At 32.0% G+C, this 13020-nt stretch overlaps 1 protein-coding gene across 5 annotated transcripts in view; it reads right to left on the bottom strand.

Annotated features, from left to right (window-relative positions):
• Positions 1 to 13020, bottom strand: part of GSTCD (glutathione S-transferase C-terminal domain containing) — a 116385-nt gene that overhangs the window by 81572 nt on the left and 21793 nt on the right. For all 5 annotated transcript variants that reach the window (XM_025051734.1, XM_015594979.2, XM_025051732.1 and 2 more), the window contains one exon: positions 12656 to 12749. In XM_025051734.1, coding sequence (XP_024907502.1) covers positions 12656 to 12749 — 94 coding nt within the window. The remainder of the gene's footprint in view (positions 1 to 12655; positions 12750 to 13020) is intronic.

Here is a 13020-nt window from a genome sequence, read left to right as displayed (position 1 = left end):
TTTTGTTTTTTTTTTAAAAAAAGAACCTTTTATATTGTATAGGCACTCAAACCTAACAAGGGCTCCTTTCTACTGTAAAATCAAGAGAATGTATCTCCTTGTGAAATAAGTTGGATGCAATGCAACATTTACAATTAAATATTATAGTCACAGATGCAGCAGTTGACATTGATCATTTCTATTCCTTGATACAAAGATACAAAAGACCTTAACAATAACCTACATAAGTACAACTTTTTTGGTTTAAGAGTTTACTCATTATTGCTGTTCACAAGCAAGATTTTTGATTTCAGAGCAAGCATTGTGACCAAGAGTTTCCAGAATGTGAGCAGAGTTTGAAGAGATGCTCTATAATTTCCCACCCTTACCTCTAGTAGAACACAAGTGCAATCCACAAGTGGAAAATTACTTGGTATAATATGGCCAGACGGGATTAACAGCATAGTGAAAAGAATAAGGTAGGAAAACAGATGAAAATGTTAAAAATAACCATGTTTCAACAACGTAGGGTAGAATTCATCTTCGGAATGGAAATTCTTAAGGTATTAAGAGCTATATATGCTGCCTTTGATTGTAATCAAATGAGTTCCAAATTTTAAGCCTCTTAGGCAAAGACTCCAATAACTAGAGGGTTATTATAATTAGTCTCCCAATCTTACCCCACAATTCTGGGATTTTTTTAAAAATCACATTAAATAGTGATTTTCTATAACAGGTATGGCCATTGAAAGTAATTTTCAGGCAATTGTAGTATGGTGTGAAATAAGTTTGGTGGGACACTATTATTGCAAAACATTTCTTCTAGTATGGGCAACCCCTAGCCCCCAAGCTAATAAATTTCAAATTTTATTAATTTTGCTAAGACAATAGCAATACAAATCAGTCTTCACACCAAGATCTGCACAGATCCTGTAAGAGGTGATCATGGCATCATTACAAAGCATAATGGATGTGGAGCTCAAGTTCTAGGCTCAGCTGCCTGACAGACAAATGTATCTTAATTGTGTTACACAAAGCATGTGTAATATAACTTCTCCATGAGCCTCAAATTTTCTCATTCTAGATCTCTAATGTCTCTCTCAGCTATGAATTTCCAAATTTACTCTAAGATATTTTAAGTTTGCCCCCTCCGAATTCAACCAGCTCTCTGCCTGGAGGTTGACCTGCATGGGCCTTGTCCTCTGACATCTGGAAGAACTTGGTCAGTAAGAAGCCGAGCAGGAGATCAGATTGATGGTAATGGTAAAGAAGAATAAGGGCAGGTTATTTTTCTTCTCACTCTCACACCTCCAGTAACCTGAGGCTGCTTCTGTCTTTTGTCTGAAAGTTATCACCCTTCTCAAAGCAGGTTGCTATACTGGACTTTCTCTCCTTTCTTTTCCCTCTTTATATCCAGCCAGACCAAGGGGTGGAAACAGCTCTGTGGCTACTGACCCCAGGTTCCTGCCCTATCCTGTTACAGTTCAAGACACCAGCCTACAACTTTGTAATTAATCTCTTTCTATATAAATCCTCAGATGATTCCAATTTGAATGTGCCATGTTTTCCACTGGGAATCTGACTTATACACTTTGTAGAGTTTGATAAGGGCGTAAGTCAGAATCTAGTATCTAGTGTAAGGTAAAGTAGCTGTGTACATTGAATATTGCTTATTAATGCAATTTAAGGTCACTTGAAAGAAACTTATCCAAAGTAGTTATTTTATAAACAAAAAATTATTTTAAAAACACCTTTTTGGTTAAATTATATTAAGATTGATCCAACAATTATCTATTTTTCTAGGTCACTCAAATTAGATGAAAGCAGATAGGCATGACTGAAAGCAATTTTCTAAGTCAATTTCTTTAATACTGCCTTTGTCAGTTTGGTTTTCCTCCCTGTTCTTGTTTTGCTGAAAAAATTTAAGTGTGAAAATGATCCCAAGGGCATGAAAATATTTAGTCAATAAAGGTCATAGAAAAAAAAACAAAAACAAAGACAAAAGGTGTGGCCCTATCTAATTTCTCTCTTGTCCTCAAATCCCATGAATAGTTTTTGATATCTAGTTTGTTACATGTGCACAGTACCACAAAAATTCTGTTGTTTGGCATTGCAATAGACACGTCAGAGTAAAACCATCATATAAAACAATTTGTTTTTAAGATAAGGAGTTGTCCTGGGAATTGAGCTGACCTTAGTTTTATAAAATATTTGCTATGTAATCATATGGAAAATTCCTAGATATTTTTTTCCTAGGAAGCACATAAGTTTTTGCACTTATGGGTATAGATAGAATACAGTCAATTTTCTAATCAATATAAAAACTAATTTAATAATTTTTCTACAAATAAGTACAAAATTCACATCTAGAAACATTATGCTACTGATTACTAATACTATATGCTTAATGCCATTTGAATTATGACAGTTTTCTATTTATGACTCACTCGTCCTACAGTTAAAGATAATTTTTTTAATTCTTCTGATGATTCAATCATGAACAACTGTACTGTTGCAGAGCCTGAGAGCTATTGTGATTGCACAACTATTAGGGAAATTTCCTTGCTTCAGGTATTTCTCCAAAGTGAGTTTGGCCTAATTAAATAAAAATAGTGAATGGGTTTGGGTGCTGAGGAGAGCTGATTCAAAGCACAGAATAAAATAGATCATTGTGCAGTTGAGCTGATTTTAATCATAACTGTCTGGGATAGCATAGAGAAGGCCAAAGTAAACTGAAATGAAGAATCCTAATTAGTTTCCATTAGCAGAATAATAAGGTTCCACATCATTAGTTTTCCCTTTCTCTCCTAAATGTGCTTATAAACATTTATAATTAAAAAAATAATAATTCCTGAAAGTATAGCAAAATCAAGAGTTTTTAAGATTAAAAACTTTTACTTAGTGTGAAATACTCAAAAGTAATCTGTAAAGGCAATCCAGGAGCTAAATTATATGAGGAAATTCTTCTTTGCAAATGTACAAAATGGAATTAATACAGAGCTGATTTTGCATTAGTTATAAACTGAAGTCTTTCTGGGCTTTCAGAGAAGTTATATGTATCTTATATATAACTACAAATACCTCTGTTTTGGGCTGCTTGTTGATTTGTCTTTATTAGAAATGATGTTAAAGGCTGAACTAAATACTTTACTGCCAATATCTTCATTTTAGAATAAAGATTATTTCCCATTTTTCATTGCTAGTTTTGTTTCGCTTAAAATGGGTACTCACTGAAAATTTACCCATTGATAATTAATGAAAAATTTCTGTAAATTTTTGTCTAAAGTTGCCTCATTCTAACACAGCAAACCCTGTTATGGTACCCATTGCCTGTGATCATTAGAAAAACTCATGAAGAAAAAAAACAAAAACTGAAAGAAATTCTTAGGAAAAGTTTTATCTTGAACTTCATACACATCTCCAGCCCTATGAGAACTCGGGTGCTGTTGGAAAAAGCAATACTGGAACGATGCTCCAGATCTGATCATCAGAAGGGTCTTGCTGAGTTAAAATGATTCCACCCCAACTACATTTCAGCACAAATGGAAGAAATTAGAACCTCTGCCTGGTGTTTGTTTTCAGAAATAAGTATTTCATTACTTACATAAATTCTATTTCAACCTTTTGAAGCAATTCAATTTCTGAAATATACTAATGCTTAAAAATATTCACTCCTGAATGGATAATTTGAGGTTTCTTATCAGTGAATTCATAATAGTCCTAAAACGAAACCATAATAACTTTCAAACTTGCCTAGTGATATAATAAATGACTTTATGGAGTCAGGAATAGACCCAAATCTCCTTGATTGTTCAATAAATTTTCAATTTGTTGATTTGTATACAGATGAAAAAATCCAAACAATTATTATGCCCTACATATGACCTAATTGAAAAAAAAAAAAAACAGATAAATTTGTATCATCACATAGATACTTCTCATGTCAAACACTTTTATTTTGTTTTAAAAAGTAATAGCCTTAGAAGATTCTATGTAATCCACACTAGATAAACTAGCCATTAAAACCTTTCTTGGTAATCAGTCAACATGGGCTCTGCTTTCAAAGTAAAAACATGATCTATAAATAGGATCCTTGAAGATTAACCCTAGAAGATAGAACAAAGCATAACATAATACTGGAGAGAATTACAGCAAACCTAACTCCAAGAAGAGAAGAAAAAAAAAAAACTTTCAATTTTTTTTCTTTAATCACATACCACAGTTAAATACACTTTTAAAAGGGGGGTAGGCTTCGTATTTTTCTAAGAAGACGACCTGGTTTCACGGCTTACAAACAGAAGAAAAAAAGAAAGATAAGAAACCCAGCAAGCCCAACGCTACATGGGTTTAAGGTGCCAAAGCTGCGAGCCCATTTTACCAATACTCCTCTAGCTCAAGAGTTGCTGCCTCTATGGTAGGTACTGGCCCTGCACTTATTTTTGTTGAGGGCTTTGAGGTAATTACATTTGAATTTAATCTTGTTGCTCTATTTCCAGCTCCTTTACAGCAAAGTGCTTCTGGATGATTAAATAGTACAATGTTATGCAACTGTGTCATTTCCGCACCTGAGCTGATTTAAAGTTCAAAATAAACTCAGTCACTCCACCATTTTGACAGTCAAAATACTCAGTTCCACGTCTCAGTACTTTGAAATGCTATGTATAATTGAAATTGGACACTGCTAAGCTTTAAGGATGAAAGAACTTTTTGTACTTCTCACGAACCATAACATGTAACTCCATGACATTCTCCAGAAGCCTCCAAGTTGTCTGGCGGTAGGGCAAGAACCTTAGTGTGACATGTCAGCCAGGATTAATACTCGAGCTATGCCTCAACTGTACTAACTACTATTTTGAAACAAGGCTGATATAAAGAAACTCAAATTGTTATGTCAATTTGACTTTCTCAATTTCTCTATGAGCTTGAGAATAGCAACCTGTGAAATGGACTATCAAAAGTGAAAGTCTGTTTATCTGTGCACATTAGCATTGTATCGCTATTCATTAATAAAGGAAATATATTAAGATATCTTTGTAGTTCTTGCTTTGTATCAAACTATCATTTGCTTAATAAATGATCTCCATAAATTTTCTGATAAGTACTTTTGAAAAAGATGAGCTGAGAAATATTTCAATTTTCTTTATTTTCTTGATCTTTTTCAATATTTCTCCTTAAATTATATTTTAAATTTTTTATTTTGATATAATTATATACTCATGAAAAGTTGCAAAAACAGCACATAGAGTCCTGTGAACTCTTCACCCAGCTTCCCTAATGGTGACATTTTACATAACTGTAGTACAGTATCAAAACTAGGAAATTATTTTTAATACAATATATTAACTACAGACCTTGCTCAGTTTTCACTAGTTTTTACGTGCATTCATTTGTGAGTGTATATATAGTTTTATGCAATTTGATCCCATGTGTAGATTCATACAATTGCATCACCACAAGGGAACTCCCTTTTCAGCAGCACCCTGTCACACCCATCCCTGTTCCCTGTTCCCTGCCAACCATTCATTTGTTCACTCTCTTATTTTATCCTTTGGAGATGGACTTTTTTCACTAATCATAAGTAATGCCCTTGAGACCCATCCAGGTTGTTACAAGTATCAATAGTCCATTTTTTTTTTTTTATTGCTAAGTAATATTCTCTAACATAAAAACATCAGAATTTTTTAAATTATTCACCCATAAATGACTTTTCGGTAGTTTCTAGTTTGGGGCTATTAAGAATAAGGTTTCTATGAACATTCACGTACAGATTTTTGTATGAATATAAGTTTTCAGTTCTCTGGGGTAAATGCCTAACCATGCAATTGCTGTCTGATGTTAATTGTATATGTAGTTCTTTATATATTTCAGATACAAGTTCTGCATCAGATTTGCATAAATTTGTGATTTGCAAATATTTTCTTCTAGTCTTTAGCTTGTTTTACCATCCTCTTAACAGAGTCTTTGTGAACAAACATTTTTAATTTTGATCAAATTCAATTTATCAAAAACAATTTGTATGGATCATGCTTTTGGTGTTATGTATAAGAACTCTTTTTCTATCCCCAGTTCCCAAAGCTTTTCTACATTTTTTTTTTTTTTACATTTTCTTCTAAAGTTTTATAGTTTTAAATTTACATTTAAATCCATGATCCATTTTGAGTCAACTTTTACATGCGTGCAATTTAGATTTTTATTGTCTCTGTCTATGGATATCTGATAGTTCCAGAAACATTTGTTAAAAAGACTATTTTTCTTCTATTGAGTTGCTTTTAATCTTTCTGTAGGTTCTTTCCTCTGTTCTATTAATCTATGTCTATCTCTCTAATTACTATAGTTATACAGTCTTAACATTGAGTAGATTGTACTTTGTTTTTCTTTCTCATACTATTTTTTTCACATAAAATTTAGAATAAGCTTGTCTAAATCCACAAAAAAATCTTGTTGAGATTTTGATAAAGATTGCGTTAAACCTATAATCTATAGATAAATTTGATGAGAATTTGATCAAATTATTTAAGTGCTACTCCACGGGAAATTTTAAAAGGTTTAAAATTTTTAAGGTTCAAATTTTTTAAAAAACAAATAAAAATCAATGTATTATTTCTATACAATTATAATAAAATTGTATATTTTATGGTTCTTTATTGTTTAAAGTTAACATTTTATAAGAAGAAACTTTAAACCTTTTAACATTTCATATGAAGGAAGTAACACTGAAAAATAAAAATACAAGCTAAAAAGCTTCTGCATAGCAAAAGAAACCATCCGAAAAACAAAAACACAACCAACCAAATGGAAGAAGATATTTGCAAACAATATTTCCAATAAAGGACTAATATCCAAAACATATAAAGAACTCATACATCTCAACAGCAAAAAAAAAAACCCTAAAAACAAAAAGTCCTATTAAAAAATGGAGAGAGGACCTGAACAGACACTTTTCCTAAGATGTACAAATGGCCAACAGATATATAAAAGACGCTCAAGTTCACTATCTGAAAGGGAAATGCAAATCAAAACCACAATGAGATACCACCTCACACTTATTAGAATGGCTTAATCAATAAGACATGAAATAACTATAGGAGAGGATGTGGAGAAAAAAGACCCCTCAAACATTGCTGGTGGGAATGAAAATTGGTACAGCCACTATGAAAAACAGTATGAAAGTTCCTCAAAAAATTAAAAATAGAGTTACCATATGACCCAGCAATCCCTCTTCCGGGTTTCTCCCGAAAAATTTGAAAACGTTTATTCGTGGAGATATATGTATCCCTATGTTCATTGCAGCATTATACACGGGGTAGCCAAGACATGGAAATTGGATAAAGTGTCCTTCAATAGATGATTGGATAAAGAAGATGTGGTACATATAAACAATGAAATGCTACTCAGCCATAGGAAAGGATGAAATATTGCCATTTGCAACAACTGATAAATGTATACTCTAAACTGGGTGGCACAGGGTGAGGGTGAATGGGTGGCGAGATTTAAGATTGTTATGCACTACCCACATATCAGTCTCCCTAGGGGATGGTGCTCTCGTGTAGCTTAAAGCAAAACCATGGCCTCAGGTATATCTCATTGGGCTGTATTTCTAAGACAGTGGAACTTTGAATACAAGAATAAAAGAAATAATAAATGGAATAACACTAAATTACTATCTTCTTATCTCCTTTATTTCCAATAAGGTCATGATTCTGACTCTCCTCCCTCCTATATGATTGACATGGTTATTCTGGCCTAGGAGAAACTCCTAATATACAAAGCACCCACCTAAAAACTTCTGAAGAATAGAGAGGGAAATATTGCATGGAGTGAGTGCTAAGGGCAGCTCTGTTCTAGGTCTTAAGGGAAAAGACTATACCTATTTCCTCTCTCATACTCAGGAGGCAAAATGTCACAGAGTTAGAACAGAGGTGCCCCTAAGCTTAACGAAAGGGAGTTCACAGGCTCACACATTATTTATCTTAGTTCATTAAAGTAGGAAATCACCGTTATTTGAGGACAAATAGTAATGGAGAGTATACAATTGCCTGGATCTTCTCAGTATAGTAGGAGAATATTGGTTGAAGATTTTCTATCAGGCGACATGATTAATATTAACTTAAATCTTTCATGCCTCACTTTTTATAATTTATCTTGTACAGAACCTTCTGATCACAGCTATCTTCACGAGAACTTTGACCATATCTCCTTAATTTGAAGACGAAAATCACTACAAACAATGTGGAATTTAACTTACTAGGTGTGTTTTTTTCACAGAGATGAGGGTATAGTAATCCTGAAATTACTGTTCATATATTGTAAGACTCAATAAATAAAAAATACATAGGTGATGTTGGAAACTATGAATTTTACCATTGGAAAAGATAAATACTGATACTGGATTTTAAAAAAACTAGGAAGAATCTTGTGGTGTTAAATTGGAATTACACATATCATTATAAACTCATGCTTTTTAATGCATGTAGATAACAGACATTGGTATATAGATGTAGTAATAGATATTGAAGTGATTATGTGTGTGTGTTTGTCTATGTATGTATAGGTATTAATAAACTTATCTACACATTCATTTCTCTGCTGAGAAGATCTAGAAGCAATAAAACTTCATTAGCAATGAGCACACCTAGCACCCAAATCTTAGTTACTAAATATCATTCTCTACTAAAAGGAACTGGCTGGCATTCCTTGGAGAAATATCTGAACCTAGGGCTGGGGCAGGGAAATGACAAAATAAGCATGTAGAACTTTATATGCCAGAAATTAAAGAAGTGGTCATAGAATGATTGGGGCATATTCAAAGAATCAGGAGCCATCCTAAAGGGACTCACAACCTGGGACAACTTGAGCACTGAAATAAGTAGTGACAGTGATGGGTTATAACTCATTTAATAAAATAAAACTTCATGAGTTGATACTGATAATAAATGAACAAATAGTACTTTCAAATAAATTCTACTTTCTTACAGTAGAATGAACACTAATAAATACAGAAAGATGACAGAGTTGAAAAATCATTTTGCAACTATTGCAGGCAAGAAGCATTCATGTGAGTGAAACTAGTGAGTGAAATTTTGAAAATAAGTTATAATGTAGTCTCGAATACCTCCCCACAAACTACTTATTAATTTGATAAATAAAAATACTAATATTACAGTAGAGACACCTGGCAGACATCGCCTTAACCAAAAGATTAAAGTTAACATCACTGGGCCCAAAACGACACAATGTGCTTCCTGATATGATGCACTGAAAAGTATACGACATCATTTCTGTGGTGTTCCTGCCAAAAATGCCTAACTTGAATCTAAGAATATGGAAACAATTAAAGAAGTCTTAAGAAATAAGACAATGAAATGCATTACAATCTACTGGACTGTAGATTAGATAATAGAGTATGTACCAAATTAAATATCCTGGTTTAATAATTGTAATATAGCTATGTAAGAAAATATCCTTGTTCTTAAAGAAGATAGTTAAGTATTTAGAAGTAGAGGCATGATGTCTGCAACCTAGTCTCAAACAGAACATAAAAATATAATAATAATAACAATGTGCATTAAATCTTCGATTCTTTCTTCAAACTAAATAATCTCAATATTTTAGCCTTTAAAATTTTTTGAGAGATAAATCATTTTAAAAGTTGTCTGTTTTAAACAGAAATTTGGGAAGATAAAAAAGGATCTATAGTCTCAGTTCAATTCAATTTAATAAAAAAGTATTGAGTACCTATACATGGGGGTCCTATATTTGAAAAGCTCAGTCTATTGGGGAAGGAAAGCATGGATATAATTAATTACAGTGTAAGAGAAGCATACTATAAGTACCAAAAATGAAGCATAAGAGACTACTAAAAAGTGCCAAGAGTAATTCTGACTACTACATTAGTATTATTTAACATTTACTATTTAGTAGGCACTTTACTAAGTGCCTATATTAATTCATTGATAATATCAACAATTTCATAAGGTAGGCACTATAATCTGTATTCTATGAGGCAATTAAGGCACAGAGAAGTTGAGAATCTAGCTATAGGCTATCTAGTTAGTTAGTAGTCCAGGTTTCAAACTCATAGCTTATGCAGAAGGCTTCCTTGGAAGGAAGCAGCATTTGAGTGCTGCTTAAAAGATGAGTATAATTTCAAAAGGATGGGAAGTGGGAAGAATAACATTCAAGGCTAGAGGAAAAACAAAAGTGAAAGTATGGAGATAGTAAATAAAGGTTGTATAAGGAAAACAGTGAGAAGTTTGGGTAATGGTATATAAGACATGGCAAGAGAAATAGGTGAGAACAGAGGGTAGGAAATTAGATAGGCTTAAGAAATATATGAGACTCCATCATGAGGCTTAATATAGACTTTGTTAGTAGAGAGAATGATTTTTATTATATATGCCACAATCTTGATATAACTCAATGAATTTAGCATAAAGAATAGGTCTCAGGAACATCCAAATGAACCAAGTGTCCAAAATAATTTATTACAATTCAATCTCCCATGAAGGAAAGTACCAGAACACAAGTCATGAAACACTTTCATAGTGACCTCCACGCTTCCATACATAATAATTTTATTTCATAAAAATCCTATTACCATGCAATATTAAAATTTCCAGAACTGAAAACAGAAAATCAAAATGCACAGTTCTGCCTTAGTTTAATAAGACTATAAACTTTTTAAGAATAGTAAATAAAATGTGAGTAAACCATGCATCTCTTCTGAGATAGCTCCATCTTTGTCATAATATTTATGAAAACAAAGCAATACATTTATAAGGATATAATGAGTAATATATTCCATAAACTCTACTAGATAGGTACTTCAAACCAGTAAAACAACCAGATATAAATGCTTAATGTCAGATTTCTGAGTTGGTAATTGATTGTTCATATTAATAAATAAAAAATGTTATTTTGGCCTTACAGTAAATTAAGGACAAAGCAAAACATGTGGCATTTATAAAACTGTTTTAATTTCTTGATAAATATTAATAAAAATCTGAGTTGTATTTAGCAAACTATAGTACATATAGGTTCAACCTGTTCAAAATCTATACTATAACCAGAGTGTACAAAAATCCAATTATAAGTATAATAAATATATCTAAATGTTTCAAAATGTCAAAAAATATTTAAAATTAAAACATTAAGTCATTAGTGACTACTTTTTATGTATTTAATAAATGACCAAAAAATTAATTTCATTTTTATAAAATACCTTTGAAGCAGAGTTTTTAACTGCCCAATATAATCTTCTTCCATTCTGGAAGAATCCTAATAAGCCCTTGACTGACAGAACAGAATTGGTTAGTGAGCTACAGGCAATACTAGGAAGCATCATGGAAGAGAATATGAAAAAGAAAGGCAAACGATTTCAAAGAGCATTTGAAAATCAAGTTATATTTGGGTTGGTATAAAACTAAAACATTCATGAACAATTAAAGAAATAGAACACTGAGCTATAAAAAAGTTTTCCACATAAAAATACCAAAATGGTACTTGAAATTCAGCAATCATCCTTTACAGGTCTAACTGGATTTCTGAGAAGAAGGAAAATCCATAAGGCCTTTAAAAGAGGTTAGAGAACTAAGAAGCAGTATAATAATCTTGAACTAACACCACAGCTGCCTAAAGGGTATTTGCCAACAATAGAAATCTAAGCTTTAACAGTAAGACAAAAAAGAGAAGTAGTCCTTGATCCCTAGCATGGTGAAGAGTTGGAACCAATATCACATGAAAGCAGAAAACCTGAAAACCTCTATTCCATATGAAAAGATGCATTGAAATAAAAGTCTACTAAACAGCAAAGGAAAATGATAAAAGGTAACTTGTCTGTTTAAACCTCAGCTTCTGATCAAAAAAGCTGAAGGAATATCAAGCTGAAACAATAATGCTTAGTGGTCTTAAATTCTAATACCTGGAGATGCTCAACAAGGCTAATATAAATGCTTTCTATGAGAATTTACTCCTAACCCCACAAAGCCCCACAAGAGTCCCACAGATTTATGAATACAAAAATGAATCCACAATCTAAAATTTCAAAACTAACAGGAAAATAAGAAACCAGGAGTAAAGTCAACAGAAACAACAAATAGCAGAATTAGACCTTTATTAACATCAGCTATTAGAAATAACAAATATAGACTATAAAAAGAAGAAATTGAAACATGAGCAAGGAAAACATTATCAAAAACAAACAAACCAAATATAACTTCTAGCAATGACAAATATATTTAACTGAAAACCTAACTACAAATTTATTTTCTTCAAATAATATTCTAAACAATTGGGGGAAATGATTATGGATGGCTTGTTAGATGATCAAGGAATTTTTGTTAATTTTTATCATGTGTGATAATGACATGGTGATTATTTAAGATGTCAATTTTTTTTAGCTATGTGTACTATAGGATGATGTGTTATCTGGGGTTTGCTTCAAAATACTTCAGCAAAGAAAAAAAATAAATGAAGTAACTGTTAGAAAAATGTGGGAAATATTCAATCTGATGTGTACCTATGTAATTTTTATAATAAAAATAAAGTGACAACTCAATGGTATAGGATAATCAGAATATTAAATATAGCCAAAAAGAGAATTAGAGAATTGGAAGATGATTTGAAGTGGGTATCCAGATTATGAGTAAAATTTAAAAGGAGAAAAAAAACAACTCACCTTCCTTTGGGCTCACTGCTGCAGGAAGACTGTTCCAATCAAGGGTCCAAGTAGGGCAAGGGTGGGGAGAAAACATCACTTCAATGCCTTTTTCCTAAAAAAGGAAATAGGCCCTTTCCAAATTAATGAATTAATAAAATCCTGTTATTTCTACAAGACCAAATTTCTACTTTCTATACTAGTAAAGAGGAACAAAAATATCAATAATCATCAAGTCTTTCTCAAAATATTTAGTTATATAAGAAATATGATATATTGAGTTTTTGACAACACAGTTACTTTCCTTTTATTTTTATACTGAGATAATAAAAAGCAATGATATTTCAAAATTATTACCTGAAAATACATAGAAGTAATAGCTATCT

This window comes from Pteropus alecto, unplaced genomic scaffold, assembly GCF_000325575.1.
Source record: "Pteropus alecto unplaced genomic scaffold, ASM32557v1 scaffold5, whole genome shotgun sequence".
Taxonomy (NCBI): domain Eukaryota; kingdom Metazoa; phylum Chordata; class Mammalia; order Chiroptera; family Pteropodidae; genus Pteropus; species Pteropus alecto.
This window is presented reverse-complemented; position numbering and strand designations above follow the sequence as displayed.